The 16,729-nt window shown below is 42.9% G+C and overlaps 1 protein-coding gene across 1 annotated transcript in view; it reads left to right on the forward strand.

The window, feature by feature from the left end:
• Positions 1 to 2,321: 2,321 nt before the first annotated feature.
• Pgm1 (phosphoglucomutase 1) overlaps positions 2,322 to 16,729 on the forward strand; it is a 60,716-nt gene continuing 46,308 nt past the window's right edge. Inside the window, exon 1 of the mRNA XM_026408746.2 lies at positions 2,322 to 2,792. Within this exon, the coding sequence (XP_026264531.1) occupies positions 2,547 to 2,792 (246 nt within the window). The 5' untranslated portion in view covers positions 2,322 to 2,546. The remainder of the gene's footprint in view (positions 2,793 to 16,729) is intronic.

Raw genomic sequence — 16,729 nt, forward strand, 5'->3', positions numbered from 1 at the left:
CCCAGCCTGGCCCAGCCAACACCTTGATTTCAGACTTGTTATATGACCTGAACATGGAACCAAGCCAAACCCACCCAGACTTCTCACCTACAGAATTGTGAGATAATATGTGTTGTCAGCAACTGAGTTTGTGGTACTTTGTTACACAGCAGTAGAAAAGTAATACAAAGGGATTGCATAAAGACATGATTACCAGATTAGCATCAGGGAGCCCAGCCAATATTGGCAGAGTCTTACTCAGACCAGCAGAATGGCCCAGTTGACTGGTACAATGAGCAATAATAAATGGTGGTTGACTAATGCCATCAAGATTGAGACAGTTTGCTATGCAGTGGAAACTAATGGTTACTTCTTTTGAAATGAGAGAAATATAGAGCCATTCCCCTTAAGTGAAAAGCCCTATCCTATTTACAAAGATAGTGAAGAATAGACCATGGGATCCAAATTTGAACTCAATACTCTGAATTGCCATTTATAAAGTAATCATTTATTAACACTGTGGTAGGAGTTCTACATTCAGCATCTAATTTAAACCACACAACTCTAAAGTAGGCATTTCTAAGATTCAATGGTTGTATGCTATCTTGTCTCTTTTTTATTTTTATTTCTGCACTGGAGATTGAATCCAGGGTCTCTACATATTAGGCAAGTGCTCGACCACTGAGCTACACTCTCAGCCCTTTTTATTTTTAATTTTTATTTTTGAGGCTAGGTTGCCAGGCTGTCCTGAAACATGCAATCCTGTCTCAGTCTCCTGCATAACTGGGATTACAAGGTGTGTGCCACAGTGCCTAGCTATATTTTCAGTGTGTACAGTTAGGTAAATATATTGATTATATTAACCACGCCATTCTCAATTCATTTATAACATGGGTTTGATGATACTATTTAATTCACAAGATTATACAACTTTATAAACTGACTCTTATGTAAATATTAGAAATCATTACCAGCAGTCCAGGCTTCAGTTTTCACATACTGTTTGTCACTGAAATGCACTTACAGTGATATATCAGCACACAGCATTTCTATATCACATATGCTCTATCAACATGTACATCAATGCTTGTTCTCTGACAGGCAGCACTCACATGGGTCTGCCAGCCTCCCTGCTTGATCACAGTGTACCAATTAACCACTACAAGAAGCATGAATAGACTCTAATTCACAGGTTAATGATAAACTCTGCTTTGGGAATTGGGGAAATAGAGCTAATATTTCCAGAGCTTCTATTTGGGGCACCATATTAGAGGACTCATATCAGTTGATTATGAGGAATTTATTTCAACTGGGGCTGGAGCATGAGTCATTTCAGAATTATCTCATGTAATTCTATGTATCCATGGTTGAGAATTACTGACACAGAAAACCCCATTAATTCTTGCAAAAATCATAGTAAAGAAATGGATGCCCACAGAAGTTAACTTCCCCAAGGTTACACATCCTGTAAAGCTAACTTGTTTCCCGCCTGGCCCCCCACTGCACCAAAATGGCACACTTCTCAAGCAGAGGAGATAATCTCAACAAATCAAGAGAGATACTAAATCTGAAGGTAAGACTGAAGATTTCTACTTCATGATCAAATAACTGTTATCCTCCATGACCCTTTGGGGTCATCTCATTTTCATGGTAATCATACTCCATTTTACCTTATGTTTGTAACTACATTTATCATGGCCTCCCTGTACATTTCCTAGTTTTCAAATCTGATGACTGGCAAAGAGATCATAGTAAGAGCCCTGGTTTTGGACTCAGACCCACCTTAGTTGGTTTGCATGTACTTGCTTGTGTGGCCTAGACACACATGTTTTGAATTTCATTTTTATAAATAAAAAACGGGAAAGTAAAACCTGTACTTTGGTAAAGTTTAGAAATATTACATCCAAAAAACCAGTTATTTGTAATACCCACCAACAGAAATAGAGTGTGGTCTCTCTTAAACACATGGAAAGTAGTAAGTCGATTAAGATCTGAGTTCGATTCCTTTTTGAACTCAAATGCCCTTAAATTTTGGGGAAAGAATAAAAAAAAAATAAGTAGTCATGGAACCCAGCTGAGGTTGGCTTTTCTGTCCTTCAAAACATTTTCCAGAAAGTTATTTACACATGATACTCTAGCCAAGGCAAAGGAAACCATTATAATTATATAATATAATCTTACATTTAACCCACCTCGCCTGACGTCCTTGCCCTAAGACAGGGGCCCCTAATACAAGCTCCGCCTCTATTTGGGGGAGTGGCAGATTTCTTTTTATAGTGGGTTGGCTCAACAAGGGGAGGGTCAATCAGAGCGGCTCCGCCCACTCCTCCCGAGCCTGACGCTGCGCGCTCCCGGTTCCCCCTCCCTGCGGAACCTGCGGGGAGGTGGGCTGGCGGTGGAGGCAGAGTCCCACCTCCTGTCCCTTTAAGGAGGAGGGCCCAGCGTGACCCAGAGTGCCGGCGTGGCCCCCACCGGCTGGCGACCTCAGCCCAGAGCAGCTGCAGCCCCATCGCGGCCGCCCCTGGGTTAGCAGTGTCCGCGCCAGAGCCAGGCAGCGAGTCGCCACCATGGTGAAAATCGTAACTGTTAAGACCCAGGCGTACCCGGACCAAAAGCCCGGCACGAGCGGGCTGCGGAAGCGGGTGAAGGTGTTCCAGAGCAATGCCAACTACGCGGAGAATTTCATCCAGAGTATCATCTCCACGGTGGAACCGGGGCAGCGGCAGGAGGCCACCCTGGTGGTAGGCGGGGACGGCAGGTTCTACATGAAGGACGCCATCCAGCTCATCGTCCGCATCGCCGCCGCCAACGGGGTAAGGGGCGCGGCTGCTCCTCGGGACGTGCGCCCGGGGTGCGTGCGCGACGCGGGGCCCCGGCCTGCCCAGCTCCCCGCCGGGCCACTTCCGTGCGCGAGCGCCCAAGTCTCCACCCTCGCGGCCTCTGCGCGGGCTTTTCTCGCCTCGAGGCCCCACGGAGGTCGCCGGGCGGGATGTGAGGAAGTGGCCACGGGGCCACGCGCAGCTGCCTGTCCGACTCCTTGGGGCGGGGAGGTGGGGGAATGGAGAGCTGGCCTTGACCTTGGGAGGCCCGACCCTCCCGGCTGCCCCTCCCTCCTCCTGCTTCACTGAAGGTAGTCAATTTCCTGCGGCTCTGAGGCCTCTGACATTTACATTAACCTCTGCTGCCTCGGGAGATACTGTTACAGCACAGAGCGCAGTGGCCTTAGCGAGGAAAGGTTAGACAGCCGTCGTCTTGCTCTGAACCCCTTGCTATTCTCAGCCGGGACTGGCGCCTCCCGCTGGCTCAGAGCCTGGCGCTTTGGGACTGGGGTGGCAAAAGCACCCATCCCTCTGGGGCGTCCGGCCAGCGGGTCTCAGCAGGCAGGTGCCAAGCCCTTCCTACCCATCCCCTAGTTTGCGTTGTGCCTGCCTGCTGGAGCGCAGGGTTTGGAAAAGGCTGGTCTCTGCCGGGCGGTGCTCTGGATGTGTTCCACCAAGGGGCCTGGAGCTGAATATTGATTAAAACAGAAACAACATGCCCTAGGGCGCTCTTATGCAAGCAGTCCTGGCAGGCCAGGAAATTAACGCAACACCTTGGTTCTGCCCCTCAGCTAAGGAACGTTAACTGACTTAATTGGGCAGGTCCACTTGGAGAGGTAAAACTTTAAAAGTGATTTTTCGATAAATCTGATGAATGAAAATGTGGATTTGTAAAACAGATGAATTGGGGTTGGTTATCCACTCAGTTTTATAAAACACTTCAAGAAGTTCTTGTAAGGAGCAAATTTTCCTTCTCTATTTATAAAAAGATTTGCTGTATACCCAACTCTTCTGGAACCCCATTATCTTTAATGATATTTTAGTCATTTTAGTGATATTCTATCATTAACATATTGTGAGCATTTTTGCCAAATACCAGGGTTAACACTTCACTTGCGGTGCCTCATTTATACCATCCTGTAGCCCTGTAAGGTAGATGCTATTTTATGGTACCTTCAAGTCACTATGAGAACTTAGAAGTTTAGGCAGGTTAAATATTTGAGGAGAACTGAGCTGGGGCGTATAACTTATTGGCAGAACACTTGTCTAATATGTGGATTTAGTCCCCAGGACCAAAAATATTATAACTTACAAGAATTACAAGAATGATTTACAAAAATTATAATGGCAGCCGTGAGAATCCAATACAAACTGCAAATCCCAAGAACTTGAGCAGTTTCTGGGAATGAAGGCATTGTTGGATCTGAAGTTATATTTTCTAGTCTTCAGAGCCTCAAATGGGCCCTAACTACATCTTCCTCCCTGGGTTAAACATTTATAAGCATTCATGTGGGACGTTTGGATTTGTTTTCTCTATGCTTTTGAGTTTTCAGACCATTACAGATTGAAGAATAAACAATATATGTATACCAGTGGATCCCTTCATCTCCCTGTGCACCACCTGTACCAAATTTGCACTTCATTCATTCAGGAGATATTGAGACTTAGTATAGAGAAACTGGTAGAATGAAAAGATGATTCAGGCACAAGTCCTTAAGGAACTTAGAGCATAATGGGAGTTTTAGGGTTCAAATGGAAATTGGTCCACTTGGAAATAGGTGAGGTGGAAAGGAATGAATTAGTTAAGACTACAAAAATGTTTTTAAAACTTTATCGCCTTTTACCTACTGCCCTGTTACTCTTCTTTCAATCAACCTTTGAAAAAGTTCTCTGTATTCACCATCTCTGATTCTTTAAATGTCTCTGATTCTTGACTCCCATTCATTAACCATCTCTCTGCAGCCTGGCTTCAGCCTCCTCTACCTCTTCACTAAAAGTGCTCATGCCAGAACCAGTGGCTCTCTGGTTGCTAAACCCAATAGGCCTCATCCTGACCTTTCTCTTGCCTTTGGCCCAGCTGACTTTGCATTCTTAGTGATCTTACTCCCTTGCCTTGACCACTCTCCTACTTCTACCTGAATATTTTGTAAATTCCTTCAGGGACTGCTTTCCCTATTTATCCCCTGGCTAGTCACTAGGTTTTAGGCCTCAGCTTGCTGCTCTTTGATTTTACTCATTATCTCTACACGTCAGGGATTTAATTTGCTACTTTTTGTCTCCTTGTTTTCTTTTGCTATGGCTCTCCTGGGCCTAACTACTTTTCCCCCATATCTCTAGCACAGATGAATCAGATTCCAGTGAACAATCTGTTCATATGTCATGGACCCCCACAGGAGAATAAACTTCCTTAAGAAAGGGTCTGTGTTTTATCTATAAGTTGGTATCCTTGGGGGATTGGTTTCAGGACTCCATGTGGATACCAAATTCTGTAAATGCTTAAGTCCCTTGTATAAAGTGGGATAGTACTGGGTACACAAATTAATCCAGCCATTTGGAAGGCTGAGGCAGAAATATCATGACTTCTAAGTTAGCCTGGGCAATTTAGCAAGACCCTGTCTCTAAAGAGTTGTTGGGGGGTACTATTTACATATAACCTACACATTTTTTTTTTTTTTGGTGTGTGTGTGTGTGTGGTGCTAGGGATAGAGCCCAGGGTGTCATACATGTTAGATGAGTACCACTGAGTCACACCCCGAACCCACACACATCCTCTTACATAAATCATCCCTAGATTAATTAAAATATATAATGTAAATGCTATGTAAATAGTTTTTACTCTATTTTTATTTGTATAGTATTTTTTCCTAAATATTTGCAGTCTGTATTTGGTTGAATCTGAATTTGGAAGCCTTGTATACAGAAAGCCTACTATGTCTACAATACCTTGGACAATAGAACATCTTATGAATTCATATTCATTTGCCCTTGATTGTGAGTGTCCTATGTATTCCAGCATTTAACTTAAAGACATCATATAGTTGGTGACCAATAAACTTATTCTTATCAAACATTTATTATGTGCTTACTTTGTATCAGACATTGTACTTGACATAAAAAATGTCCTTGTCCTAAGAAAGACATAGTCTAGAAGGGCAGATGGATAAGAACACACACAGCATCATAGTGTGTTAGCTGCTGTGATAGAGGTAAGTGCCAGGTATTGAAGAGGTAAGAGCAGAGACAGCTATTGGTGGGAGGGGAAGATGAAGTGAGGAAGACATCTAGAAAGGAGACAGTTAAATTGAGTCTTAAAGGATGCGCTGGAATTGGATACTCCGGGCAGGAGGTGAATGTGCCAGAGGAGAAGAACACTGGGCAGAATGAACAGGCAGAACAAGGGTGGGGGACTGTTCTGTTGGACAGGTTATTTAATTTCTGATCCTTCTTCATCAGTAAAATGTGGTATGATAATATATGCCCAGAGAGGCTGTTGTGAGGATTAGATGAAATATAAAAGTACCTGGCAGCCCCTTTTCAACACGAACTGTTGGAATGACATTTGTATGATCAGTGTTTTGCTGCTATTAGAAGGATAAGTTAATCCAACCTGATGCAAATATTACCCACCTCCCCTCCATACATTAGTGGCATTGCTTGCCACCTGCCTGCAACTTTTTATTAGCCCTAACTAATGTGGAGGAATTCCACGTAGAACCAGCAGAGTACAAGTGACAGAAACTTAATTGGATTAGTCCAAGTGAGGAAGGAATTTATGGGGCCATGTCACCGAAAGTGCAAGAGATGCTCAGTGTAGACTCTTTGGTTGAACTATTCCTGGTATCTAAGAACCACTCTGGGCCTGGTCATCTGCCAATGACCCAAATGAGGAACTGGGAGAGTTCAAATTTACAAGTAGATGAACATGTGGATATTTCAAAGGATAATTTATCACCATTCTAAGCAAAAGTAAAATAGATACTTTGAAAGTAAGTGGGGTTGTCATCAATTCACAGGGGCTCTTTGCCCTGGACTCCTTTGCTACCTCTTTGTGACCTCTTCAGAAAATTTAAGTGTATAAAACAAAAAACAAAGGATCCTAAAGGAAACAAAAATTATACTGAAATAGAAGTATTAAAATATTTTTGAAAACCAAATTTGTAATTGTTCAAATTATACTATTTTATTGTGTGCATGTATGACTATATTATAATAAAACACACTGTTATTTACAATTATAATGTGCCAATAAAAAGGGGAAAAATAAATCTGAATAAAGACCCCCAAATTTGTGTTATATAACAAGATAAGTATGTGCTTCTTTTTTGCTATATTAAATACAAAAATCTACAGAAGGTCTAATACTACCTTATTTCAGAGCAGTGATGATTGTACATGGTATTTAGAAATATGTGCAGTTTTAATACATTGAGATCATTTATAATGCAGTATGAAAATATGTGTGATTTCTACTGATGATAAAGTCCCAGGGAGCAATACTAGTAGTTGTAGTAGTAGAGAAATAATAATAATAATAATAAAGTTTGCTTCCTGCATTATAATGGAAGGAAATGCTAAATTTTAGTTAGAGGTTAGTGAAAACAAAAACATTTTGTTTTGCCATTCACATTCCAGGACCCCATTGAATTCTGCCCATTCTGGCAAGTGGGGCAGGTGTTGTCTAAGCATCCTGAGCTAAGAATCCGGCACTAAGTTAAGATCCCCTTTTTGCATCAGGTGCCACCTGCACTAAAATGGACCTCGAGTACTTGATAACAGCAATTCAGGGTCTCATGTTCTCAGACCAAACTAGTGGAGTTTTGAGAAGTTCACCTTACAGTGGAAGAACCGGAAGGGAGAGGGCTAGAAAATTCCCTGTCTCCCATTTGAGATGAATCCCTCTTCTGAACTTTCACAGGCCCAGTTGCAAGCACTGGTGAAGGATCCTGTGTCTGGGTACAGTCACAACATTTCCTGAGAAGGACAGGAAAAAATACTGAGCAGAAGGGGGAAATCTTGGGGACTCTTAGGTAATTGGTGCTAGGTAGAGGAGACACATTACTCCTTTTAAAATCTGATATCCTTGGATAGGGATGACCTGGAAGAGAAGCATCTTTGGGTCTTTTTAATATGCTGTAACTCCCATGATTTAAAAAGTTGATTTTTTAATTATGATAATTTTTTAAATGATTGTTCTCCTTTCTGATTTTGAATCAGCATAAACACCAGGATGAATAAGATATTTGGCTGTTTCATTTAGGAGTCTACAGTCCTTGCAGGAAGATGAGACACAGGGAATACATTTGCACAGAAAGTGCAGAATTCCAAAGTGCTAAGGTCAGAGAAGGGAGAGAACATTCTGGACTGGGGAAAGAAGAGGTGGAACTTGAACTGCCTTAAGGAGTGGTAGTGTGCAAAGAGAAGAGGCAGGCCACCTTTTGAGGAGAGGGGAACAGCAAGAAGTAAGGAAGAGGGAAAAGGCAGGGCTAGTGTTCAGAGCCAGGCACTTAGTCACAGTCTTTGTTACATAAAGTCTTTAAATCAAATTGGGAGCTTTTCTTTCTTGATTGTACTAATTTTTTAAATAAAATTTTCATTCTTTTAAAAAAATTTTTAGTTGAGGTTGGACATAATACCTTAATTTTTATTTATTTATATTTTTATGTGGTGCTGAGGATCGAACCCAGTGTCTCACATCTTCGAGGCAAGCATACTACCATTGAGCCACAACCCCAGCCCTTGGTTGTACTAATTCTTTTGCTAAATTTTTCCCCTGACTTAATCAAATCTAATACCCATAGAGCATCAAAGACTAAAAAGAAAACCATTCTCTCTTTTCAAACTAAAGCTTTTTTTTTTTTTTTTTTTTTTGGTAAACAAAATTAAATAAGGAAGAGAGAGAGAGAGATTGGAAGAGAGATTCATTTGGTAAATATTTATTGAGTACCTACTACATGCTGTACTAGGTAGGACACAATCGGTGAACTGAAGAATATCTTCTTTCATGGAGCTGTGAGGCTATAGTTGAGGGAGACAGAAGATAAATATATGTGTCAGATAAAGAGAAATGATCTGAAGAAAAATAAAGCCTGGTAAAAGGAGAGAACATTTTGGGGTGCAGTGTTCTCTTCAGTGTGATCATAGGAAAAGCCCCTCTGGTGAACCTCATGAGACCAGAGACCTGAGTGAAGTGAAGCCGCCGGGAGCCAGGCACATATCTGTGAAAGACATCTAGGCAGAGGGAGAGTTAATAGAGGATAAGCACATTTACTCATTTAATGTTGTAAAGCTATGCTCCAAGAAGATAAGTATAGTATAATTTTTCATTATATGAAGGGTCCTAATATATTATAGTTTTTCATTATATGAAGTCTTACATATAGTGTAAGTATTATTGTATTAATACTTATATCTTAGGATAGTAGACATAACCATCTTTGATCAAATATTTAATAATAAATTCTTCTCTCTTGGACTCAAAGGGTAGGAAAAACTTTTCATCTACCCTTTTAGGTTAAATATTTGGGGGACTATAAGTTAAACTTATAAGAAATGGATTAGTAACAAAAATATATCGGTGGAGTTTCACAGAAATATGTGACTGGAGGCAGTTACATTTTGTGGCTTATATACCATCTTGTTTAGAGGAAGGGAGAAGGCAGAGGGTACTTGGTGTATAGCGTGACTTTGAGGAAAATCAAATGGGCCCTTAAGAGAGTACGTGTGGGAGATAAGATAGTTTTGTGACAGTGCACTGTCTTAAGTACTAAGAGTTAATCTTCCCTGATTGTGAATCTCCAGGAAAGGGGATTTATGACAATTGAGTTCTTTGGGGATGCCCTGTTTATAAAATAGATGAGAGAGTTTAGTAAGAAGCCATTCTTAGGTGTGTTCAACTCAAAATAATTTTTTTTCTTTTGTCACAGTGGCATAATGTGGGCCCCTTGAAATTTCAGAAGAATGTTTAGGAGAATGATTCGGGTTGGCTACATGGTGTTATTCTTTACCCTACTACTGGGAATCGAACCCAGGGCCTTGTACATGCCAGTCAAGCTGTCTACCTCTGAACTCCATCCCCAGCACTACCTTCTAAGAAAGCAAAGCAGAAAAGTTTGAACTAGTCCATCTATTCTCCCTTATGGTCCTATGAAGTCCCCGTAGATATACCCAGTAATTCTGTTGACTTTGAAGCTGTGCTCACAGTTGGGACCCACCTTTTAAAAATGGCTGCGAAGTGAGTAAAGTCAGTTTTTAGGAGTTCAGTACAGGCTTCATTTGGGAGGATCTGGAGAGACTTCTCATCTGGTATCATCTGGGGGAAAATTACAAAGGGGTAGCCCTATGGGATGGTTTAGAATGGTAAGAAGAATATGCCCTTTCTTGGGCTATACAAACAGATATAAGCTGGGTTATTTTGTTTTTGTTTTTGTTTTTTCGAGGTGGTATTTGCTCGCTTTGGTTTGCTTTAATTTCAACAAGTAAGTCTGTCTTCCCATTGCTTCTCCCAGTCACCCCAGAGTCCTGAGGCATAAAGACAGCCCTGAAGCAACCCTACAGGGACTGCCAGTTAAGTCACACCAAACCAAATTTTAACCATGGGTCAGAAACACCGTTTTCCTTTTTTTTTTTTTTTTCCATATTGGAAACATTTTCCTTCCATTCTCCTCTTCATGGGTGCTATGATTTGAGTATGGCTTAGATGTGTTCCCTGGAGGTTCATGGATTGGAAGCTTGGTACCTAGTGCGATAATATTAAGAAGTCATGGGATGTTTAAGAGGTGGGATTTAGTGGGGATTCAAAGTCTGGCTGCTTCTCGTCCTCTGGCTTGCAGTCTTGTGACCTTCCCCCTTGTGTGTATTGCCACCATGATGTAATCTGCCATGATTGGTGCTGCTAGGGGGGCCCTCTCCAGATCCTTCATCATGCTGTTTGAACCTTCAACCTTCAAAGCTGTGAGCTAAATAAAATAAATATATTTTCTTTATACTGTACCCAGCTTCAGGTGTTGCATTAAAGCAGCAGAAAATGGATTAACACAATCAGTATCTCAAAGTCTGAAAAGATGAAATGTAATAGATGAAATGTGGTTGACTTGTCCAGCCTGTTAGTGGAGTTGGAACTGGGTCTTTGGTCTTCTGATATTTCATCCAGTTGATCTTTTCCATAAATAAGTATATCTCAAAGCAAGTATTTCTGGGGATTGTTATAATATCCCGGTTAAAGTCTGTGGAAACTAGACTGGGCAATGTTAATTACCACTTTCAGAGTTTTTAATGTTCAGTGAGCCCTTTGAGTTTGCAAGAGGACCCCAAATGGAATGATTTGGGCAACTACTACCAATCTGTACTGTGTTGGGTTGATATGACCTTATAGGAATCTTTCCAGAACTAAGTTTGCTTTCTTCTTTTAAAACTGGTGTTAATGGCATGCAAGGAGGGTGAGGTCTGTTTTCCTGTAGATATATACCACACAGCTATTTTGGCAGCTAATGGCATGAATTTGTTTTTGGCCACTCTGTGTGTGATTGATTGAGCACAAGGTGTATTTTCCTGTTAGGTCACCAAGTGGTAGAGTTGTGGGATAAGTAACAGCAGTCCTGATCAAATATTTGCACTGTACTCCAGCCTGTCACAAGCACGTCTGTTGCTCAGGAATGAACTAAATTGACTGCTATGTGGTTTGAGTCCAGTGGACTCAGACAGCATGGTGGGGTAGCCATTTGGGGGCCAAACCAATCAATGTGGGGATCACATTGGATAGTTTAACTATACTGTCCTGGGATAGAGTGGAAAAGCCAGGCCTAGTCCTCACCACTTGAGACTTAGGTTGAAAGGTTCATGTTTGAGCGTTGGTGGGTCACAGACAACAAACCAACAATAGCTAGAGTCCAGCAGTGCTGTTTGGGGTAAGGCAGGCTAAGAGAGAAAAGGGGTGCAGCTTATGTAGGTAAGGAGCAGGGAAGTGCCCACTCAACCCAGACCTGAAGGGAAGGAGAGGAGTATATTCCAGAAAGAACAGAGGCAAGAGAGCTTGACATGTCTGAGAGGTGCCACACCCCCCAACTTTCTATTTTTGTTTCATAATTTACAAAAATCAAGTGCATCTAAAAATATACTTCATGTTTGATGTTTTACAAGATACTCCTGCACGCATTGCTTCATTTCCTCTCTATTATAGACCTTTCAGGTGTCCCACTAGGAGTGGTTGAGAATGCAGACAAGCTGGGTGAAGGGTTAAGCAGGGAAGGATCAGTTGGAGTGGAGTGGGATTCTTGCCCCTTGGGTCAAAGCCACTTTTATCAACATTGGAATGAATTAAAACCAGCTTATGAAATCACAGTGTAAAAGAAGAGGCAAAATCCACATCAAGGCACAATCGTTTTTCCTCCTTTGATGGTTTCCATTAAAAAATGAGAACTGAGCCAGTGGACTACAATCCTAGGACCAGCTGGCCTCTTTGGGATCAACGGTAATAAATCACTGCCCACCTGCCAGCTCGTACAGGGAAGTCATGTTTGCCATGGGTTGGGTTCTAGAGTTGGAGGTGAAGATGATACTCTAGGATAATCAAGATCACCCTTAAAAATCCCTTACACAAATATCATGTAGAAGAATAGGTACAACACAATGTGTGCATCTGTAGATTCCAGAATGGCATTTAGCACAGCGAGCTGCTCAGACTTCGAGAGTCCTGTGCGGTCTAGGACTGAGCAAGGCAAGGAGTTTTTGAGTGGAAAGGTGGTTGAATTGCCCGTTCTATTTAAATTTCACTCTTTTCCTCGTTGTCTCCCTGTCAGTTACATATGATTAAGTTGGTGCAAGAGCAATACTTGTCTGATGCAACTACATTGCAAATTCCTGCTACTACTCAGTTGTACATATTGGAAACATCTCAATTGTAGTTCAACAAATATGACTCAGAACATGATGCCCTTGTGACTTTCTACCTAGATTATATTTGAAATCTCAGCTAGATTTCTCTCTCAGAGCTTGTCCTCCCTTTGTAACTCAGCTTGTTCTTCTGGAAGATGACACTTTGAGGTGCCTCCCAAAGTGAATTCAGCATACACCATGTAGCCTATATTTTAAGTCAAATACTTTGTCCAATTATATAGGTCGAACGGTTGTAATAGAGACTCAAAACAACTATCAAATAGCCAGAAGTCCTTCTCTCTCGTGGAATCGTGTGTTGTATGCAGGCTGGGACAAGTGTGATTGCTCTGTGGTGTTGGGAGCCTGCCTCCTCCTTGAAGGGATTGCACTTGCCCACCTAGTTGCTGATGGCTCCCTAGCACCACATCTGTGTTTCAGCCAGTGGGCATGGGACAAAGATGGGTATGTTTGTCAGCTTTCTATTACCATAACAAATACCTGAGGTTGATAAACAGAAGAAAGATTTATTTTGACTCACTGCTTTGGAGGTTTCAGTTGATGACCAGTTGGCCCCATTGCCTTGGGCCTGAAGTAGCCATGATGAGAGTGTGTGGTACAGGAGGCCCACCCACCTCACCGCCAAGCACAAAAGCAGCTCCCACCAGGCCCCACCTCTTAAAGGTTCCACAACCTCCCAGTAGCACTGTGGGCTGGGGGACCAAGCCTTTAACACATGGGCCTTTGGGGGACACCTATTCAAATAATAGCAATGGGGCAAAGTGCCTCTGTCCTTCAAATCTGGAAATTAATCATCTGACTCCTGCTGACAATTCATGGGTTAGATCTGACAGGTAAGCCACAGTTACCTACAAGAAGGACTGAAAAAAGTAGATTTTAATATTGGAAGTCATGTGACCAGCTAAAAATGGGTGGTTCTGTTACTTTAAAAAAGGGAGGGGAAACTCTAAATCCCTGCCCTGGTCAGTTGTCCCTTTGGCCATGCAGATCAGTATGCCTACTACCCACCGGCCCCCACAAACACATCACCCCTCCAGAGAGGAGGCATCCCACATTCCTTCTGGTCTCTTAGTTCAGTGTCTGTGAGCCCCAGGTGCTGTGCATACTTCTCTCCATCTGGGCCACATGTGGCTCCTGGTGGTTCAAAGGCCAATAAATTTAAAGGCAAATTACCAGCTCCATCCTCCCCACTGTCTGTCTGTCTCTCTCTACATAACACGCACAGGCACAGATCTGGTTCTGTGCAGTTATATATAGTCATACAGTAGCAACCAGCCACGGAGGTCACATTGTGCTGGAGGGCAGTGCAGACTTCCAGCCCTGGTAATGGGTGGGTCCACAGGGGGCCCTGGTTCTGCCTTAGGAAGGAACTCTACATGTCTGTCCTCTCTTCACCTAGTAATGGACATTGGAGAGGAGGCGTTAAAAGCCCCTTTGGGGGTTGCATGGTGTTTGCAAACTGCTTCCTGTTGATGGGAATGGGGGACTGGGGTAGGACTGGCCCTTCCTGTTCAGTTAGTTCCCTCACAAACTCATCAGGCTTCTGGCCTAGTGTGATGAGCCCCATGTGCTGGGAACCACAGTAAAGGTTCTCAGCAACACAGACTTTCCAAGCCTGAAAACTGACTGACTTATTGGCCTCTGCCTTGGTTCACCATTGCTGATGGCCACTTGGGACAACAGGAAAGGACAGTGGGGGAGAGGGTGGTATTCATCATCCTGTATTTGCTGGTGGGCCAGTTCCACTGTCTGACAGGGAATCCTGACACAGACTTGACACAGCCTCTTCTGCCTAGTAGGCTGCTTCACAGAGCTGCTTAAGTTTGGGAACACAACAGCTGTCATCTCAACTCTGCAGGGTCACCAAGTACTGGACTATGGCGACATCGCTTGCAGACCACAGTAAAAGAAAAACCTACCTTAGCAGAGTCATAAGCTCCTCTGCTTCTGTCTGCTAATTGGCCAGGCTTGGCCTGAGCTTCTGACTTGTAGCAAGAAGCAGCCAATGACACACATGTTCTGAATCCTCCCAACCATTCACCTTGAGCTACAGGTTTGGTTGCCAGTGGTCTGCCCTCCACACTGTCAGAGGTAGCAGTTTTGCTACAGCATAAAAGACATGCGGATGCACATATTTTAGATTCCTTTTTTTTTTTTTAGAAAGAGAGAGAGAATTTTTTTAATATTTATTTTTTAGTTTTCGGTGGATACAACATCTTTATTTTTATGTAGTGCTGAAGTTCGAACCCAGGACCCTGTGCATGCAGGCGAGCGCACTACCACTTGAGCCACATCCCCAGCCCGAGATTCTGTTTTGATACTGATTTTGGGGGGGAGTGGGGGATATAGCACCTGGGGCCTGTTAGGCAAGTGCTCTGTCACTGAGCTACATCCCCAACCCTTTCTTTCTTTTGTATTTTGAGACAGGGTCTTGCCAAGTTGCCCAGGCCTTGGATTTGTGATCCTCTTACCCAGGTAGCTGGGATAATAGGCACGCTCCACCACACCTGGCTAACTTCTCTTATTAACTGAAATGTAGGCTTGGCTGTTGTAACAGAGTTCCAAAATATGGTACTTAAAATAAAAGATTATAATATGGAACCCTTTTGGTTAGGGACTGTGTGTGGGCAGTCCAGGGGTGGTGTGTGGCTCTGTCACGCAAACAGATCCATGTTTCTTTTTTTGTTCAGTCTACTGTACAGTGTTGCCCTAATCTGTGGCACGCCAGCCAAGATGCTGACCACCACCATTCTTCATTCTAGCCAACAGGAAAGGGGAAGAGAGGGAGAGGTTACACATACCAGTTTCCTTCATGTCCCATTGGTCAAAACTTAACTAAGGCCACCTTTAGCAGCCAGGGAGGCTGGAAGATACCTACTTTGTGCTGGTAATTAAATGACACACTAAACACTGGTGATCATCAAGGTAAATGAAGGGACAATTGATTTTGAAGAAAAACCAGCCATCACATCCCTAAGCATTGTTTTTCCAAATTTGGTGGAAGTAACTCAGTTATTTTCAAGTGGTGGAATTACAGAGAGGAGGCAGAACTTAATTTTATATGGCTGACTAGATTTTTGGAAGAGACAGTGTCTATCGATTATTCCAACTATCACCTTGGGAAAAGAAACAAAGGCATGAACATTCCCTGTCGGGAGACCTTTTAAATTAAATGCTTTATTGAGATATGATCCACGTACAATACAATTCACCCATTTAATAAGTGTACAGTTCAGTGTTGGTTGCAGCAGGCAGTGCTGAGTCTCACTCTGTTGCCCAGGCTGGCCTCGAACTCCTGGGCTAAAGCGATCCTCTTGCCTCAGCCTCCCAAGTGGCCAGGACTGTCGGCAGGTACCATGGTGCCCAGCAGTACATTTTAGTGTGTAAAGGTGGCAGCCATCCCCACAATCTAATTTTAGACTGTTTCCGTAACCCCAAAAGAAGCCCCATATATCAGCAGCCAATCTTCCTTGCTCTCCTAGCCCCGTTTGCCTTAAGCAATCATTGGTTTACTATAGGTATCTAAATTTGTGTGGGTGAATTTTACATGAACCAAATGGCCAGATTTGGTTGCCAGCCAGGAAAACCATACAGCACATAAAGCCCCAGGAACGTGAGTAACAAAGGTAAAGTGTTTGTGTGAAGAGTAGTGAAATTAGTGTTGGTTTTAGGCAGCTTAACATTGCTATAACACAGAACCTGAGATATAACTTCTATCTCAGGGATAAGGTTTATTTTGGCTCAAGGTTTGAGAGGCTTCAGACCATGATCCCAGACCCACTACTTCTGCATCTGTGCAAAGATAGCACATCATAGGGCAGGGGGAGTGCATGGCTGAGCACAACCACGTACATCACAAACCAGGGAGCAGAGAAAAGGAAGTGGACTGGGGTCCCTCAGACCACTTCAAGGGCATGACTTCAGTGACCTAAAGGCCTCCACAGGGCCCCCCCGCTCTCAAAGTTTCCATTCCCAATTAGCGCCTCATTTAAGATCCAAACTACAATCAGTGTCCAGGCTTCCATGTGCACCATCCTGGAGAT

This window comes from Urocitellus parryii, chromosome 11, assembly GCF_045843805.1.
Source record: "Urocitellus parryii isolate mUroPar1 chromosome 11, mUroPar1.hap1, whole genome shotgun sequence".
NCBI classification, from domain to species: Eukaryota; Metazoa; Chordata; class Mammalia; order Rodentia; family Sciuridae; genus Urocitellus; species Urocitellus parryii.